We start from the raw sequence: 20333 nt of genomic DNA, 5'->3' as shown, positions 1-20333 counted from the left end.
CAGAATACAGGAACATACAGTAAAGGTTAAGAACAAGAGGCCTCTCAATCAAGCTCATTTGGTTGGTAATCGATGATGAAGATCTCATCTAGCCTGATCTTGAAAGAAGCCAGGGTATTAGCTTTGAAAACATGACTAAGAAGCCTGTTCCAGACTCCCAGAACTCTTTGTGTAAAAAAGTGCCTCAGTTTTAAATTCCACTTTTGCCCTGCGCTTTGTGTTGAACAGTTTAAAGGGGAACTGCAATGCTATTTTTATATTTCCAGGTTAAAAATAACCAGCATTGATGAATGTATTTCAAACTACAATAATAGTAAAATGTACACAGTAACTTTTTATACCACAAAATAGACAATTTCCAGGTGTCCTCAGCACCATAGTCTGTGATTCAAATGAGGCAAAAAAAACTCCAGGGAGGTAAAGCTGCCCTATTACATTGTAAACAAGCAGGCTTGTGAATACATCTCTTTTAATCCAATAGAAATTTTGCTCCTGACTTCAAGACCTTTCTGGTGATAAATAGAATTTTCTTATTCAATCTTTCATGCAGATCACACTGGAAAAGTTCTGGGGTGAAATATCTGCTGCACAAGCTGTACTTAATTCGCTTGTGCATCGCATTACATTAGTCACCACGGTGACTAGTGAGCAGAAAGGGCCATATCACGTCACAGATCTTGCAAACTCTCACTCTCTCCGGCAAGACCAGAGCTTTGTGACAACATGGAGACCTACAGTACTTTCACAGAAGTTCATGATTTTGTACTTAATTTGTAATTTTTTAATATTCTGTCAATTAATGTGTTTTGTTACCAAGATTTAATAACCGGTTTGAGAACTTGGGACTGCAGCTCCCTTTAAGTAACCTTAATCATTCTGTACTTTAATTAAACTGCAACATATTTGTTATACATTATATAACATATAACATACATTATTATTAATAAACATCTATCTACATTCATAGATGTAGCCTTTGTACTAGATATGAGTGACGATTAAAAAATTAAGTGAATCATCAAGACATATAAAATTAAATAAAAAGGACAATCCTTCCAAAATTGGTTTGGAATAATCACTAAGCATCTGTTACCTATCACACTCATTCTTTTCCTGATGTTATTGAAGTCCAGGATGGCAAGGAGCTGGTAAGTCACAGGCTTTCCCATTTCATAAACTGTAATAGTTTCAGGGGTTCTTGCCCGAAAGACAAATCCCAAATTCCTAGCTGCTGTGACCAAAGCTCCTTCATCTGGTGACTGTGCTTGATACATGAGCTCCCCTGCAAGAACAAATTGAATAGAATTTTTATTAGTCCACAAGCGCTACAGCAGACTGAGTGCTGCACAACAGACTCATGTGCACATTAATTTTACAGGCTACAGAAAATGTGCTTTCAAACCTGTTCTAAATAATTACACCAAAAAGCATGTGGCATTGACAGATTTTGGCATTATTGGGTTCAACATCTGTAAACATTCAATAATTTTTTTCTGCACTGCTTCATAAATTAAAATGCAAATGCAGATATGGCATTCAAAGTCAGACAATATCCCACAGAGACAGGCATTAGTTTGAAATGATTATTGCTTTGTTGATACAAGGCTGGAACATCAGTATTATGCAAATAACATTCTATGCTTCCCAGTACTGTTGATCTATTTGGTAGCAGTCTGCGAAGAAAGTAGATTTGCACTGTTCAAAAGATATTAAAATAATTATAAAAATAATGTACTCTCAGCATGTAATATGATCATAATTCTGTTGAACTGCCCTAGGAATGCACCGTACTGGCTCCCTGAGAGACGATAACAGTATTTTCAGCACAGTTATTGCTTAATACTTTACCTTCATTTTTCTCCTCAGGCATTACCGTGTGACAAAGGGCAAGCAGTCTGAAGAACTCGTGCACTGTGGGATCTTCTAGCTTGATGGCTTCAATCAAGCTAGAATCATGAAACTTGAACTTCCTGTCTCGCAGTGGGTTGAAGGAAAAGTCCACAGACTGAGTTTTCTAAAATAAGAAAAAAAAAGAGACATAATATTTATAAATTAAAAATAGACAATATATTTTGTTTCAGTATTGTTTGACAATATTGAAGCTCCCTCTGTCATCTGTGTTGGCATGTGACCAGGAGCTGCAGGGCAGTAAAATGCCAAATATCCCCACTTCACAAAAAAGAAAATCATCCAGACAGTAAGCCTCCTCTATTTATTGGTGCGTTGCTATCTGTGATCTGCAATGAAACTAAGACTCAGTCCAGCTAGAGAAAACTGGAGCTGAAGATCTATAGTCAGGTTTTATCTGGCCTGATGTAGGGGGTAATTTTTCTTCATGATACAGTATGTTGCTTAAGAAGTATTGTATTCTTGTCACAGAGTAATCAATTCTGACAGCAGCTCGAACCTCATGCTTCAGGTTTCGTACAACATCTCTTTAAATTCTTTCCTCAGTGGAATTGATTTAGGGACCCACGTCTGGTACCACTGGCAGGACGCAGATCGGGTTCACTCTCATTTATTTTTTGTTTTCTTTTTATTTGTTTCTGGCAAGTGTTTGCGGAACAAAACATCCCCAGACCTATTTCTAGTCAATCATAATACATAAACAGAAATATAGCCTATGCCATTTGCCTTCACGAAGGAAATACAAGCAAGAATAAATCTGTCAGTGAAATTCAAGCACATACAGTACTATACTTGGACAGGGGTAATGATGGTTACTTAAACTGCTGAAAGTGCTCCCTACATCGGAGATAGCAGTCTTGAACTTGTTTGTTAAAAAGCTTTAACAGAACAATCTTTTTTCATAATATGTCTGAAGTCATTACTGATATTTGGCACAATGTATTAGCATCATCTTTCTTTAAAAAGAGTTTTGGGGATGCATTCCTACCTCTGTGATCTCTACTTTGTGGCCAAACTCATCATACACGTCACCTTGAGGTAAGAAAAAAGGAAGATAATGAGAAGACTAGACTGTAAAATCCTTAGATATGTTTTCCTGAGTCCCAAACACTCTCCTTGAAGCTGAAAGTATTATTGCATTCAACAGAGAGTAAGTCATTCCATACACATTAACAAGACATGAGTACATTTCCATTAAAGGGGAAAAAACGTTTTTTTTAAGTGACTTCATCTTAGATACTTTGATGTTGTTCTGTATTAAGAGCATTTTAACAGTGAAGACCACAGGCAGGATCGCATTCCTTACCGTATGTTTTCCCATTAATGGAGCACTTGTTGAATACCATGATGTTCTGTGTGAGCGTCCCGGTCTTGTCTGAGAAGATGTACTCAATCTGGCCCAGCTCCTCGTTCAGTGTGGTGGTCCGGGCCTCAGCCGGCGTGTCCCTCCTGCTGTAGTACAGCCTCCGGTCCCAGTTAATAAAGTAGCTGTGTCCCAGCCGAATCACTTCCACACTGGAAACAACACCAAAAACAACAACTTTCTGGTTCTGTCTTTTTTAGGTCTTCTCTCACTTTCTTGTCAGAGCCAGTATCAGAACAATCAGCACCATTATCATTCATTCCTTACAAAAGAGTGCTATTCCAGGATATCTATGGTTTTAATAATAATTTAATAATAATGTACTAAGGATTCACCCGAGCGGCACGGTGGGGCAGTGGTCAGCATTGCTGCCTCATAGCGGTGGAATCTTGGGTTCAATTCTGAATTTGGGGTGCAATCTGTGTGGAGTTTGTTTGTTCTCCTTGTATTCGTGTGGGTTTCCTCCAGGTGCTCTGGTTTCCTCCCACAGTGCAGAGGCATACTCATAGTTTAATAGCCTTCTGGGAAATTTGGCCCTGGTTTGAGTAAGTCTGTTGACCTGCTATGGACTGTGGTCCAGTCCAGGGTCTATCCCGCCTTGCTCCTGTTGCTTGCTGGGATAGGCTCTGGCTCCCCTGTGACCCGGAACTAGAGGAAGTGGTTCTATAATGGATGGATGGATTCACCTCCACTTGTTCAGGCCTCCACTGAAGAGCATTTTAGGATATCATGTTTGTCTCCTTTAAGGCACTAGGGAGCTTGCAGTGTGTCAAAACATGAAAGTCACTGTTCTTACAAGCAAGTTGAGAATATGGCATATAAGTCATAAATGTAAAATAATTCAAAGATAAAATACAGTGTCTACATCTCTGTATCAAACAGTAGAACTAGCCCATGTCAGATGCCAGAATCTCCATATATACAACACAGTGAACTGCTTTACAAAGTTATACATAAGGCATATGTTGCATTTGGGCATACAGTGTTGCTGACAAAGACAGCAATGGGCAACAACGAAGATTTGGCTCTAGGAGAGTGGTAGGAGCTCAGTGACCAGCCAGAGTGACAGACAGGATTATCTCTGCTTGTCCTACAATCACTGAAGAGAACTGATCCACACAGAATACAAGCCAAACACAAATTGCAACTAACACTCTATCAATGAAAACTGACTGTGAGAGCCAAACCAAAACGTCTGCTTTCTTAAGTGGCATTACTGTAGTTTATTGATTCCTGGAGTCAAACCAATCCTTTTGTTTTCCGTAAGATATGCCTTCAAGGACAAGTGTTGTGAATTAATAAACCAAAACTGAAGAGAGCATGAGATACACAAGAGACTGGTCTGTATGGTTGTATACATATACAAAAATATGATTTAAATGCCAAAATAAATACTGAAAAAAATGTTCTTCCATTCCTATAGGGACTATAGGGCTGACAGGTACAGCCAATGGAGTACTACGATACACTACGTTTTTAAGGCATCATGAAGACTAGACATGGTATTCACAGGAGCCACCAGATAAGCACATCTGGAGATTTGGAGATGGGCACAAATTCTCTAGTAAATTTACCAAGGTAAGCTTTCAGTAAGGATACTGCCATTAAAATGAATTAACAGAGGTTAACAGATGGACAAAGGTTGAGATCATTAAATATAGATATAAAACAGCATAGAGACAGAAAACAGCAATAATACAACTGTCCACAAGATAGTGTAGTTTCAAGAATACCTTAGTTCTTTCATGATCAATCACACTGAATGCTTGTAATCTGCTTTAGAAAATGTGACTTGATTTTTTTAAGGAAAGAAATAGACAAGCCATCAGTTATGATGTGTTACACAAATCGTACCAGTATGTTGGCAGAAAATCCAATGAGACTGGAACGGTCTGGGGGCTTCCAAGTGACTCAACAAGCAAGTACAGTCGCTCAGAATGCAGGCTGGTTAACTAACTCAGCAGCTGCCATTTCAAGCCTACTGTAGGTCACATTGCCCAAGTGAGGGCATGCAATTGGTGGAGCAGTGACATCACAGTGACATCACACAGAGCCCCAGTGCTCCTCCAATCAGCACTTAGTCTTCTTTAAGGCACTGTGGAGTTTGCAGGGCATCAGAAGATCAAAGGCTCCTCATTCTCCCAGCACAGAACAGTAGAATATATAGCACAAATGCAAAAATACAGTGCAGTATATGAAGAATGGTAAAACGAAACTTAAATGAAATGTCCCCTTGGGAAAAAAAGACTTCAGAGTCTAATGTGATTCATCTGTGTTTAAATAAACTTAAAATTTTAAAATGCTCCTTTTTATATATACCATTAACATCCTCTCTTACCTTACATAGAGAGATATGGGGACCACAGTGTTGAGAATAATTACGTATGACCAGAATGTTAGGAAGCCAGAGAACACAGCATCATTCAGTACTTCATTCCAAGGCAGATACATTCTGAAGTTACTGCCGACTTTGTGTTCCCAGATCGAATTCCCAATGGCAAGGATTACTCCCATGCATGTAAGAAAACCAAAAATCTGAAAAATACAGAGGAACTGTCAGTTATTATAATTCAGCTGTTTTGTGAGTGCAGCACAATGCTTGAAAGCATCACTGAGACCTTCAAACATTTTCTTCATCCTCTTGAGTAGAAACACAGAGCAGCTCAGCCAGTAAAGGTGCAGCTGACCTCTGTGATCACAGGTCCAAGGCTGGGTCGTGGCACTAGCCAACCGTGATCAGGACTCTACAGGAGGTGGCACACTATTGCCTGACCGCTACTGAGGGCAGAGTGGGATTAGACCAGTGACCAGGAGCTGCCTATGTCCTCCAGGACACTTGCAGGTTTGTGGTGCCATTTGATGAGGAACTGCAGGCAGCATTGAACATCCATTACGGGGCTGAAGCCTCTGGTGTCTTAAAAGACATGTGGTTCAGGTAGGTAAGGAGTCTACATGTCCACATTCTTCCCTGTGTGTAATTGCAGGAACACAGCTGTCGATTCCAACATTGGGTTTAATTCCAACATTGGGTTTAACAACAATAACTGTCTATTCTTAAATTAAAAAAGAACACTTTGGCCACACGGATGTCCATGAGCTGGCCAATTAGTTAAATAAAGCATGAGAATTGAGAACCTGGATAATAATTGCAAGGAGGGGTGCAACTGAGAACCAGCAAACTTACCCATAAAACTAGAGTGTTCATCAGCCTGTCGATGCTGGTCCTTTTAAATTTTGTCTTCCCACTGTTCTGCATCAGTTTAGTTTGAGGCCCTGAAGAGAAAAGCATTTACAAGGCAATTGAACACAATTTATTTCCATTAATTGTTATTTATGTGCTTCTGGTCCTGACAGAGGTATTCTAAAATGCACTCCACACTGTGAAAGCACAAGTAATGCAATGCCAGAGAAATGAATCAATACCTGCAAAAATGACCATTCCGAAACACCACTCAGTGTTTCTGAGCACACAGCCCCTGAGCAGCATCTTCTCGTTGTCGAGAGAATACTTATTATCTTTCCAGAAGAGTGTCCCTATGAATCTGTCCAGCTTGTTATTTGGAGGCTCACAGACAACTTCACCTGAAGAACACAATTAGACTACTGAAGCCAAAAGCAATTTTAACTGTAGCACAATGCATTCATCTTATTCTGACGCACAGTTCATTCATTACAAGCCAAAACAAAGCATTATACTATACTGCATGTTTTGATTTTTTAAACATTTTTAAAGCATTTACTATTCTAATAAATACAAAATAATTAATTTCCTTGATAACTGTGCCATCTTTTTTTGTACTTGCAGTAATGAAATTTTGAAGATGAGAACTGTATAGTACTTTTGCAAACAGTTGAAAAAAAATAAAAGGTTGTTTTTTTAACATTTTTCTCATAAAAACTTAAATTAATTCTGTGCCTAGAAAGCAACACTAAGTTTACCCTTTATAATGTAGCATCAAACATGTAAAATCCACTAATTATGAAGCCATCTGCTCTACATTTTACATTAAACTGAGAAGGTTTTACGGCAGAATACACACTGCTGATGAAGAGATCTGATCTAATATGCTGTAGTTTCTTTTGGTTTTCCATAATGCTGTATAATTACCAATTAAGGTATGAAGAAAGAATACCTCATTTATTATGTGTTGCAAAAAAACATTAACAGAGGTTTCTATGAAGATACAATGGGAGAACGTACCATCGAAGGCAGCCAACTTGCTTATATCAGCACCAAGGTCTGAAGTCACCGTTAATGCCTGACGCACCTTTAAGTTAGTTTCCCTATTTAAAGAAAACAAACCAGGAATATGCAATTATGACCTAGGCTTGATTCAACACTAGAACAGGCTACAAAAGATGCAAACAAAAACAATTTAATTTAACATGGCCAGCAAGCTGAAGCAGTCACTGACTTAAAATACTTTTTATTAACCTCAACCACTGAAACACTGAAAATTTGTTTTTTTAAAGGAGAGTGAAAAATGAGTCATGCTCAGCTTCCCAAATGAGTGTTAAGAAATATACTAAAGATCTCCCCTCCTGATTGTTGCACAGGAGAAAGCTGCAACTTCAACATTCTCTTAACCTAACAATGTGAATAATAAAAATCAAAAATGACAATACAGTTAAAACTGTGACTATGATCCAGCATGCATTAGTAGCCATTACACAAACCAAAATGCAAACCCTAGAATATCTGTAGACTACAAAGACATGTTCCAATGGCCTTACCCATCCAGCTCTGCTGTTTCAATGTAACAGAGCCCATATGGTTCACTACTGGACAAGAGGAGCAGGTCAGCCTAAAGCAGGTAACAGAAAATAAGAACATTACAAGTGCAACTTCACATTTAAGGCATATTGTGTCTGTTCTAGACTGCTTATTAATGAGAATGTCCAATGAAAATAACTGGTGTTTTCCTAAATTAAACTAAAAATACCGCACTGAAACTTTTGTTTTGCCTGTGATTATTCATGCACCTTCTGAACTGAAGAATAACACATTTTTTAGCTAATTTAATTTAACACATTTAGTTATACTGAGGCACAGACATGGCGAACACTTGATTGCATGGTGCCTATTGGATCGCCCTGGTACGTTTCTAAAAGCCCTTTACAGAAAGGCTTCTCTCAAAATGATGTGCACTCGTAAAAAAAGTGATAAAGAAGAGGAGGCCATCAGCCCAGCATGCTAAAGCGAAGTCACTAGTGACTTAGTGATTCAAGGACTTCATCTAGCTGTTTCTTGAGAGGTTTCAGGAAATTCACTTTAACAATGCAGCTGGACACTGTTTCTCACCAACCCCACCCCCATGACTCAGTGTAAAGGAGTTGTTTCGATTTTCAGTCCTAAGCTCACTCTGAAATGAGAAGCAGAACGGTTTCTCCCTCACACACATGACTTTATGGACATTCCTTTTTGTCTTATCATCTCTATTCAGAACTAAGGAACAGAACAAGGGCAGATTACTTCACCAAATGAAAAGGGAAAAGCCCCTTTCCAAATCCTGTGACTGTGACAGGATGAATTCTGGCCCTTTGCAACATCATGGACACAACGCATTGAAGTTTGCTGCCTCTCTGGCTGGTGAGAGTGAGCAGTACTCACAGCTACAAACTGGTTGTTCTCCAGTTTGATGATGTCTCCCACACGCACATTCATCCATTTTTCATTCTGCAGCCTAAAAGAAAAGGAAAATAAAATTAAAACATACCCTGGCAGTGTCAGCCAATGCCCTTGTCTCAAGTCTTTCAAACAACACTCCAAACACATTATTGTTTCTTTATCCTGAGGCCAGTAAGTTTACTCTCCTGCCCTGTTTTTTCTGTAGGGACTGAATATTGGCAAAAACTGACTTTGCCACTCTATTATCCTGTGGTATTTCATATGTATGGAGCATGGTATTTCAGATTTCTGAACTTTGTTCAGATGTGTGAAGTTTCATTTGACTGTTGGTGTTTTTTCTTGTGCATCCTGTAAATGGTTTTGCATGACATTATACAATGCTATGTAACATAGACAATACTCAAAATATTTTATTACAAAACGTAAAAAAACCCATATAAAAACGTGGTCAGATTGTTCACTCAATTTATCAAGGTTTGAGGAGCATGTGTTTATTATTATCATCATCATTATCATCATATGGCTCCCGATGTTCTCCAAGGCAATGACACAATTAAGTTAATATTGTTGTACATTATAAACCCATTAGAAAGTGGTGAGTAACTCAGTGAAGCAGTATGACAGCGCTGGAAGTTTTATGAGCCTCCACAGGACAGCAGCCAAAAACACAATTCGTACTCACTTGCCCCTGATGAGCACCTGAGACTGCCGATTGTTGACCTGTTTATCACTTTTATGGCGGAACTACAAGAGTTACAAAAGGAAACAGAATTAGAATAACCAGATGTTTGTTAGACGTATAATAAGTGAAATCTACACAGGTTCATGGACAAGATAAAAATTCCTGAAACAGGTTTGGTTTTACATACAGTATCGCTGTTGCCAAGACCTGAACAGACCTGATATCTGGTTGGGTTTCCTCCCATTTCCTCCCTCAGCCAGTACCTTTGAATTCTATATTTTTCATATTACGTCTGAACAAAATATTTTCCTGAATTCACAGACTTGTATCTCATCAGATCTATAGTAGCTCCTGCCATACTAACAACATTATTTTTATTTAAACAGAAAGAAATATTTTCAGTCTTTATGCAAAATACATTAACGTACTGCAACATGAGATTAGAATGGGAAAGTTTAAAATTCATGGCTTGAAACTGATTATGCTCTATCCATTTTCTAACACTAGACAAGATTTGCATTTATATTACTCAAGGACAAAAAAGAACAACGCAGATTGCAAACTACATCTGATCCAATTTACAGCTGTTTTTTTAAAAAAGGAGATGTCATTTGATGGGATTCTGAATTCAACCTGTAGATTCTGACCACATGGCAGCTTAAGATTTTAAAAATATATATGTCACGTTCTGCAGTTTACCAAAACCGAAGACTCATTAATGAGAAGGCTGGGTTCCAGAATATTGACTGCCGAATCTCGTGAATAGACAAAAACTTCCAATCACCTCACTGGGCTGGTAACAAGAACGATTGACAGTGTGTATTGTTTCAACACTGCTAAAGGTTGCTACATTATTTATAAGCCATCTGATGAAGTAGCAGCATGAGAAAAAAATACAGTCGCTGACGTTACCCACAGAAATCTGTCTCTTCATACAGGTAAGTCACCTCTTACTCACATAGTCATCAGTGGCATCTTTTACAGCTGTGATTGTCAAAACCAGAACCAGAGGCACGATGGTGGTGAACCAGGACAGAGAGGAGATTTGAGGAATTAGCTACAAAAAATAAGGAGTGGAGACAACCCAGGGGTTAAATCAAAACCACATAAACACAATGAAACAGCTCCTCATCCCAGTTAATATAATTAGTGCACAAAAGTAATTAAAGGAGAGGAAGAGACCAACCACTTCTAGACTTGGTACTTTGTATTTATTAAGCTGGCATGGACAACACTCACACAGGATGAGCGCTGGGGAAAGGAATGATTGTTTGACCTACACATACTTTCAGAAAGCTGAGTCTGTAATCAGCGTTCTAGTCACTAGTGCAGAGCTCTGCAGATAAAAAGCTCTGCAGCAGAGGAAAACCCATATTCTGAAATAAAAAAAGAGATACCTCTTGAGGACAATTAGTGCTAACACCGGCTCAGGATCTGACACCACGAATAATAAGAAAGGCAAGGAAAACACTGCTGATTTTGCAACACATTAAGGGGGAAAAAAATTACGTCTCTGGTTGAAAGCACACGACTGTGTCCCTCTCATCTCATTAAGAAAATGAGAAGTCTGGATAGAAAACCAGAGGTTGTCTTTAAAAGAAAAGAAGGAGGAGAATTGATTTCTTCAGATCCGCAGGCAGTGGTTTCCAGCGTGTACATCGAAAAGCAAGTCTACAATCAAATGGCTTCGATTGGGAGACTCTAATAGATATGTAATGCAAGGAATTCTAAGCAGCTTTAGGTACATCTCACCAAAAAGAGATGAAATACAGTTAATATTGCAAATTAAATCTGACTGTACTCATGTGCCATTTTCTAAGGCAATAAAATAATTGGATCTGCTTGATAGTGTTGTTTGAATAAAAGGGCAAAAGGAAAATATTTTAGGATTACATAAGGAACTTGTACACTACTTTCAAATGATGGTTTCACAAAACATCTTACCTGTAATAAAAGCAGGAATAAGAAATATGCATTGGCCACTCTCTGGAACTGCTCGAATAGATTTATGGGCAGAAAGGTTAGGATGTTGTATTTTGATGTTTTGATGCGATTTTCCTGGATGGAAAAAACATTGACAAAAAAAGATTTATTTAGTGCAGACTTGAAGATGAGATACAAATACAAACTCTTAGTGCCAAACTCTTTACATGTACTGCTACACTAACAGCTTCAGAAATAAAGCTCTCCAGAAAACCAAGTATACTTCTTCAGCTTCTGCAAAATCCATGTAAGAGTTCTGACAGTGAGTGCCAATTCTTAGGTGAATCATTTAAATGTTAAAGATCCTTGGTTTCACATTATTTATTAATAAGAAGCCCTTTTCTAAAAATTTCTACAACATGCACACAAGGGCATTTGTGGTTTGCGGGTAATAAGAACAAAAGGGAACTGGGGGCCAAGTGAAACATGATGACCTAGAAATGGAAGCCAAAATCAAGAAATACTTTTCCAGGAAGGACAGTAGATCAACCCAGTGGCCTATTTTTCAGTGACTGTTGCACCACAAAAGGTTGAAGATCATGACTTTCTCAAAACCAACATTAAAAGTGAAAAAGATTGCACACTCTTACTACTGCTGCTGAGCTTACAAACAGCCAGCAGCTGGATTTGGTTATGTGGGGAATCACATGCAAAGACAAAATGCAAACAGAACAGATAGGATATATACAGTAGTTATAATATAAATTAATGTATTATGTTGCTTTAATGCCTTTATTATGGAAAACATAAGGTAATTTTGTGCACCTTCTGTGAATTCATTTTACAGGTCACACAAATCATCACTGACTTTTTTTCAAGTGGCCTCTGTCTGCAGGCATTGATATTAGTTTTCATTAATTCTGAATAAATTCACCTGTCCCTGTGACATTCCTTGGTCATGTACTAAATTCTAAACAAAGATTCAACCACGCAACTAAGGAGCTTTCAAAACCAGTCAGCGATAAAGTCATTGAAAAGCCCCAATCAGGCAAAAGGCACAAAAAAGTATTGAAGTCTCTGAATACCCCTATGAACACAGTCTACTCAATCATCAAGAAATCTGTATACAGTCCGTCCCTCTAAACTGAACAGCTGGGCAAGGAGTAAGAAGGTGAGGGTGTCACTGTAAGGCCAACGACATCTTTGAAATAGTGGAAAACGCATCCCAGATCTCACATGTTTGTAGTTTTCAACAAATCACTTAAGTGATATTACAAACATACGGTAAAAGGTCTGTGGTCAGACAAGACAAAATTAGTCTTCCTGGTATAACTGCAAAAGCATTATGTCTGACCTAATATAAAAACAGTGCTTCGACCAGTCAATACTGTGTGCCATGGTGGTGGCAATATCATGCTATTGGGGATGCTTCTCCCCAGCAGGGACTGGAATGCTTGGAAGGATTGAAGGAAAAATGGATGGAGCAATGTATAGGCATATACTAGGGGACTTCTAATTTGGTCCTCTGCCCCTAAAACTGAAACAAAAAATCACCTTTCAGCGGGATAATAATACAAAGCACAAGGCAAAGGTACAATGGAGTGGCTTAAGAATAAGAAAGTTGATGCCCTTGAGATTTTGCAGGATCTGTGGAAAGCCTTAAATTGCTGTCATTAAGCAATCAGCAAGAAAACTGAGAGAGCTGGAGCAAATCTGCAATAAAAAATGAGCAAGAACTGCTCCAAACCAGTGTGCAGAGCTTGTAGAGACTTACAGCTATAACTGCTGACAAAGGTGCTCCAAATATTGAGCTCATGGGCAATCAACATGTTTCAGCTTTCTTTAGTTTTTGCTGACATTTACTGTAACTTATCTTACCTCTAGAAGTCTTCAGTTTGAGTATTACATTTTTGAATAAAATATTAAGTTTTAAAAAATGATTATGCATCATTTTGAAATTTAAGACCTCGTTTAGAGTATTATGTACAGTTCTCAGCACCATATTACAAAGACAATATTACAGCTGCTGGAATCTGCCCAGATAAGAGCAACCAGATACTGTAAAATCCCAGGCTTAAAAGAATGTTCTACACTTGCTGGGTAAAAGAACTGAACCTTTTCAGCCTGAAACCGAGATTGCAGTAGAGATCTTATACTGCTACTCAGTGATCAGAATCCTCAAAACCACAGACAAACTCTACACAGTGGATTTCGTCCGAATTAACAGTGAAACACAAACCAGAGGATACAAGTGGAAACGACATGCAAGTGCATTTAAAACTGAAACTGGAGCTGGAGCTGGCCACCCTGTGTTGTCAATGCAGATGCCCTGTTTTCTTTCATGAAATGGCTGGATGAAATCCTAGGATCAATCTACTGCTAGAAACCCAAGGGGTTAGATGGTACAAACGGCCTCCCCTTAATTTGTAACTTTACTTATGAACTTGGAATTGGAATTGTGTCGACCAAGTCCCCTGATTTTTTCTCAGCTCTCGGCTAGATTAAAGGACTCCTGAAGTGTAACATCTCCCAAAAATTATTCAGCCTGAATCAAGCTGGGAACTTGCAGTTTTGACATCAGCCTGCATACAGTAGGTGCAAACACCATTTGCTTTAAACTGAAATTCTGTTGCTCCTGATGTTTGTGCCAGAATTTCAAATCAAAGAAAAAAACACATTGCAATGAGAGCTGCCCCATTAGCTGGGGATTAGCAGGCATGACATGCTGGAAAGCCAACACCTTGTTGTTCCTGGAATGATGGCTGTGGAAGTAGGCAGGGTTCACGGTGCCTAGAGAACTAGAAAGATGATACCATTGTCTATTGCTTCTTAAGAGACTTCAGATCACCCTGTTCATGAGGTTTTCTGGTGCAGTGGCTCTGATTCATAGTTGGGCTATATGGACTGGGTGCCAGAAAAGGTGGAAGGTTTGAGTGGGGGGTTCATTTGCTTGTACCACACTAATTAATGCCTTTTCGGGCTACCAGGCCACCAGGCCACCATCAGGTGCATAATCACCCACCTCCTGCTGCTGAGGTGGTAGCTGTTGAGACAGAGGAAATTCAGTTCACTAGTGTTGCTATTCTTTGCTCAATAGGTGTACCTGAATCCTGAGACAACTCAAGAGTGGAGGCTTAAGGGAGGATGATTGAATGCACTTAGATGAAAATGATCAGAAATCCTGAAAAATAAGCTTTAGCCTCCCCTTATAAGCTACTGCAGTGATATTTCACGTCATTTCCTAGATTTTACTTTTATCAAAATGCTGTGTATTTAAAAGCATACAGCAGCAGCACAAGCCAATCAGGTGAATGTAGAACAGACGGGAAGGAGCAACATCACCATGACAACAATCCAACTGGGAGCAGAGACTTCAGATCACATGCGTCTCCCTTTCAAGGCAAATATAACTTAATAAGGATGTAATGTCAGACCAGCTTTTGAATTTAATGCAAGTTCGTAACAGACCCCTGTTGCTATTTAAAGTTCCATAAATACGGTATCTTATCACAATGACCTCACCAGCCCTTATTTTAAATAGGTTTTTAGAAAAAGTACAGCAATCTGTATAACTCTGCTACAAAAAATTACTTTTTTTTGTAAGCACAGTAGTGGCTCTAGTGCAATGACAGTTTAACTATACCGCACAGGGACAGCATATTTACATTTAATTTCACAATCCATATTTTAGAAACTGTCACAGGAACTGTCTGTGGGAGAGCAGTTCGAAGATGACGAATACAGCAGCCCAGCACACTGATGAAGCACAGTGTGCACACATGACAGGGCAGTATCTGTAATTAACAAATAACAAAACATATTAGCTCCTTAAAAGAGAGATACTGTATAAGAGCTGTAGGCTACAAGAGCCAAAAACAGCACAAGAGCAATATTGTTCTACTTTGCTTAAAAACTTATCTTTCTAAGCAGTAATGTCGTTCAATGTTTGGGAGCCTTGGAATGAATATATTTGAAAATCACATATCTTTTGTAATACTTGCTTTGATGATAAAAGATTCACTGTAATCAGGTTGAGTTTAAAGACATTTCTTCACCTACATTCCTTTATATATAAATGATATATTTGTGTACCACAATAATTTTTCTGCTTGAAAAATAACTACACAGTGTGGAGTTTGTACGTTCTCCCCATGATCGTGTGGGTTTCCTTTGGGTGCTCTAGTTTCCTGCCACAGTCCAGACATGCTAGTAGGTGAATTGGCTTCTTTAAACATTTGCCATGGTGTGAGGGTGTGCGTGTCTGTGTCTGTTTGTGTGCCCTGTGATGGACTGTTGGCCTGTCCAGGGTGTAGCCTGCCTTGTGCCTGTTGCTTGCTGGGATAGGCTCCAGCTCCCCTGTGACCCTGTACTGGACAAAGCTGCTATAAAATGGATGGATGAGTTATGCGCTATTTACCCTTCTAATCTCTTAAAATTAGTTTTCAGGTATGGCCATAAAAAACAGGAAGAAGCCAGCTACAATCCACATAGCCACAACATTCATACCACAGCAATAAAATAATAGGTGCTCATCGAAAACAGTTAGGAGCTGATATTGTGTGGTTTTAGTCTGACATAGTATATAGCTAAAACCTTCCAAAAACCAGCACTGAAAGTTTCCTATTCTACCTCTCCCCAAAAGAATGCTTTTACTTTGCCTGCACAAAAAGTATTAAAAAATATATTTGTCTTGTTATGATTGCTCTCGTGTGTGTTTCTCCTGTTTCTTTGATTAAGAAGGTAACAACAGCTGCAGGGATTGCTATCAGATGGTGCTGAACGTAACACCAAATGCTGACTAGAATACTGCAATATAAAATACTGAAAATGCCTGGACCCTTCGAAGAGCAAAAATGTTATATGAATGAAAAATGTAATTGAATTATTTTTTTTGTCCTGTGCTCAAATAACATACAAATGTTTTTTTTATTATTATTTTCATATCTGATTGCTTCAGGGGCATTATTACTATTTAATCACCGCAACATGAACACTATTCCGGTAAGAAATATCATTTTCTTCCCCGAGAGAGATCTGATACCACTCTTTGGTGCTAAAATGTAATCATTCAGACGCAAAACCAAGTTTGATACAAAACCATTTTGGTTTTTGGTAGCTACAGCTGGCCTGGGACAATTTTTTGTCCCTCAATGCCACATTATGTTGAAATTTATTTGTGGTATATGGAGTATCTCAAGAAGCAAAAACAGTATCAAATCTTAAAATTAATAGGTGTCACATTACCTATAGCTTTTAATATTCACAGAGCAGTTAAATAGCAGTTAAATGCATCTGCATTTTCAGTAAATCCACGCCTTTTCCATGTACTGCAGCCGAATACTCGGAAATGAGTAATGTGCCCATCAGAAAGAAAGTGAAAATGAGCACTTTTTTCCATAGTTAATGGAAAACCTATGTGGGTTCTCCAAAGTTATAATGATTTAAAATAAATATAATATTGAAATGTTGCTAAAATGCTTAGTAGCTTTAGTCACACGTCCCTCTATCATTCCACAAATGTGGAATGTTAGAAGTGCCAAAATCAGAAACACAAGCATTACGGTATTTACGGTACATCAGCTGCAGTATTTACCCTTGAATCATCTTTACCCACCACATGCACTCCTGATGCTGGGACACAAAATCTCTAAGGTACATGTGCACTTTGGAAACTGGTTTCCAGACTACATTAAAATGAGATTTATAAGGAAACCCATGTCCAACCTGTATTACTGGTAAGTTTATAAAGAGACCCATCTCAAACCTAATTTAATGCGATGTTTAAAAAGAAATCTCTAACTTTATTAAAGTGAACTTTTTAAAGAAGATGATCTCTTACTGGTATTAAAGTGTGGTTTATACAGAAAAGGTCTGCAACCTATAATAATGTATTATTAATGTGAGGTTTATAAGACCTAGCTGCCCTAGTGATTTAAACACTTTAAAAAATCTGATTGTGTGGAAGATCTACTGTATGTAGGATGTGCTTTGGGAGGCATGACTAACAATGTTCTGTTCCGCTGTTTCCAAGGGCAGAGAGTGTTTTCACAGGGGTGGAACTCTGTCTGTGGCTCACTGATACCACACACAAACACAAAAAGTGTATTTGTTCCAAACAAAACACCAACTTTAAAATTCAGCTGCCAATGGTGTTCCCTCCCTGTTTTCAAGGAAAACAGAAATTAATCTGGTCAAAACCCATATACAACACAGATTTCCTAACATCCCCCTTAACAATGTAATCCAGAAAAGTTGTTTCTCATAAGCAATGAAGCAAGTGCTGTGATTGCATCATAAGATTACAGTAATGAACAATTCCTGAATCATGACACCGGGCACAGGAAGTGTGGTACACAGATAAAAGCTATATACTTTAGATTCATTCTTGAACACAAGCAGGATACTACTGTTTATGTGCCATTCAGATAAAAAAATCATACTTATTTTCCTAAGTTACTTTAAAAAAATACAATTTTTCAGTATTGCTTCAACTGAATGTTGCTGCATAACGGTTTCATAATCCATTCAATGCTTGCACTGTACCAATCACTAGAAATGATGCTAAAACAAATGTTATGACCTCTTACACACAGGTCATGTCATATTAAAAAAGTATAAGTATTAAGTTATAATATCTGGAGTGGTAATCATGTGGTGATACTGAAGCCACTGTGCAGTCACATTCAAATAAAGTGTTACAGAATATTCTATTAATTTTGTTTTTCTTCTATTAACGAAGAAAGGATCAGACACAGGCACTTCAGAATGGACCCTTTATTCCCCACACTGCAGGAAGAAGAGCTCCGACTTACTGCATATAGAAACTTGTCATTGTAGTCGCGGTCATTAGCTCTCACATGCCGCTCCTCCTCTGAAAGCACAAGAGAGTCATGTCAGAAAATACATCAGTGAGCAAGACAAATGGACTTGAGGGCTCAAGACAGTAAATAAATACAAAGACAAGCGGGTTCATCTGGTTACTTGAAATGCTCCCCCACAACACCTTTCGATTACCCAGACAGCGATGCAAAACATCACGCAGCTTTGATCAACAGCAGGATCAGAATGGACGCAATACACTTCACGGTATTTCAGACAGATCGCTAATTACTGAACTTTTTAATTTCCTAACTTGATAGCCGTGATGAAACTGACATCAAAACATGACTTAGAAAATTTGAAAAATATGCTGCGAATGACTTTGATGTCAATCTCTCTTAAAAAAACAGTTACTAATGACTGGTTACACACCATTAAATGTAGGATAGTACACTCCAGTTCTGTAATAATTAAAAAAATATTTCCTGATTATTCCAGGAGAACATTAATTCAAATACTGTAATAATGAATATTATTTTTTCTTTTGTTTTTTTGCACTAAAGACAGTAATATTTGGTTTTATTTTTTTCAATTATATAGGCTTAGGTCTCTTCTTATTCATTCCTACATTGAGACAGCAGTGGTAAAGTGAAAATCAGCCCGATGTGTGGTTCTAAGGACACTGTTTTCTGCCACCTGAACAGAGCAGGAACCGTAATGGACGAAACTGAATCAGGCAGCAAGGCGTTGCAGGTGGCATGAAGTTTTACTGTGCCCTCAGGGATCTTTTTCACATAACAGCTTGCTCCATCCTGTAGAGCTCAGCTGCCTTGTGCCTGTGTTTCAGAATACCGAAATAAGAGTCCCGCTTTCTCAAGGGAAACTGGTCAGGGATGGCGGAACTTGTGAGTGGCCCTGTGTTCACATTATGAACGCTCAATGATTCGTTTGTGGAGCTTTTTTAGCCAAATGTATGAAGTAATACTTTTAAAAACTAAAACATTTTTAAAAATGCTCAGCAATGAAAGCACGCTACGATGCTGTTTACTGAATTTGTATCATTACAGTATATGACAATAATGCCAGAGCACCATTTTTGATAAAAATAATAATAATACAACCCCCCTCCCCCCATTCAAATTGTTAGAGAAATGTAATCTGTTTTCCGTACAATGAAAAAAAGAAGTCATGAACATGAGTGAAATACTATGCAAACGTGCAAGTACCACTATCCTTAGATAAAAAAAAATATAAGTAAGCCACAGAATACTACTGCCTTAGTTTAGTGTATTTTCTTTATGTGACATTTACTGTATACTGACGAAAACAACCAACTAAAACCAAACCAAAAGTTCTTAAGAACCCTTTACAGAATTTCAGAAATAAAACTATGTCAAATTTGTATGTCAAAATCCATTTCTTGTCTTTCTTTGCGCTTTCTTTGGGAAGTGATGTCCTGTCTAATATGCACTACTCTGTGTGGGTCGACGGAACTTCTCAGGCCCTCCCACCTGCCCCGCCACCCCCCACTGCTTCTCCTCGCAGGTCTACCTTGTCTCTGTTCCTGACTGCGCAGGGTCCAGCTTCCACGCCACGGCAGAAACATCCACTGGCATTTCTCAGCCATTTCCTTGGGCACACTCATCCTTGCACAGACAAGGTGTACAATCGGTTAGAAGAGCAAGCAGCCAAGATCTAGTCATGAATACAGCTTCCCAGGAGACATGGGCTCAGGGAGAAAACATGTTGCGCAGTGCCTCTAACCTAACCAGAGTAAGTAAGAGCCTGGTAGTATGATCTTTTCCTGCTTGATGCTTCCAAGTTGTATCCGTCCTTTCTTGTGCCTACAGGCTGTAAATCCTCAGGGAGGCGTGAGCAGTAAGGAGATCGGCAGCTGCTCAGGCATGCACAGGGTGTCTTTACTTGCTCGTGCAGAGCCGAGGACTCTAGTTTCAACAATTACTGGATTTCTGGAATTTATCTTGGGGGCCATGTAATGAGCAGGAGCC

The 20333-nt window shown here is 38.6% G+C and overlaps 1 protein-coding gene across 2 annotated transcripts in view; it reads right to left on the bottom strand.

Annotated features, from left to right (window-relative positions):
* Nucleotides 1–19989, bottom strand: part of atp8b4 (ATPase phospholipid transporting 8B4) — a 42255-nt gene extending 22266 nt beyond the window's left edge. For both annotated transcript variants that reach the window (XM_088921176.1, XM_088921175.1), the window contains exons 1-15: nucleotides 19876–19989; nucleotides 18318–18376; nucleotides 11527–11640; nucleotides 10541–10639; nucleotides 9583–9644; nucleotides 8883–8955; nucleotides 8006–8076; nucleotides 7473–7555; nucleotides 6695–6853; nucleotides 6456–6544; nucleotides 5610–5806; nucleotides 3215–3423; nucleotides 2897–2940; nucleotides 1849–2014; nucleotides 1094–1282 (exon numbers count right to left, since the gene is read on the bottom strand). In XM_088921176.1, coding sequence (XP_088777302.1) covers nucleotides 1094–1282; nucleotides 1849–2014; nucleotides 2897–2940; nucleotides 3215–3423; nucleotides 5610–5806; nucleotides 6456–6544; nucleotides 6695–6853; nucleotides 7473–7555; nucleotides 8006–8076; nucleotides 8883–8955; nucleotides 9583–9644; nucleotides 10541–10639; nucleotides 11527–11640; nucleotides 18318–18376; nucleotides 19876–19969 — 1708 coding nt within the window. In that variant the 5' untranslated portion in view covers nucleotides 19970–19989. The remainder of the gene's footprint in view (nucleotides 1–1093; nucleotides 1283–1848; nucleotides 2015–2896; nucleotides 2941–3214; nucleotides 3424–5609; nucleotides 5807–6455; nucleotides 6545–6694; nucleotides 6854–7472; nucleotides 7556–8005; nucleotides 8077–8882; nucleotides 8956–9582; nucleotides 9645–10540; nucleotides 10640–11526; nucleotides 11641–18317; nucleotides 18377–19875) is intronic.
* Between the last annotated feature and the right edge of the window lie 344 nt (nucleotides 19990–20333).

This window comes from Atractosteus spatula, chromosome 7, assembly GCF_055471065.1.
Source record: "Atractosteus spatula isolate fAtrSpa1 chromosome 7, fAtrSpa1.hap1, whole genome shotgun sequence".
Classification (NCBI taxonomy): Eukaryota; Metazoa; Chordata; class Actinopteri; order Semionotiformes; family Lepisosteidae; genus Atractosteus; species Atractosteus spatula.
This window is presented reverse-complemented; position numbering and strand designations above follow the sequence as displayed.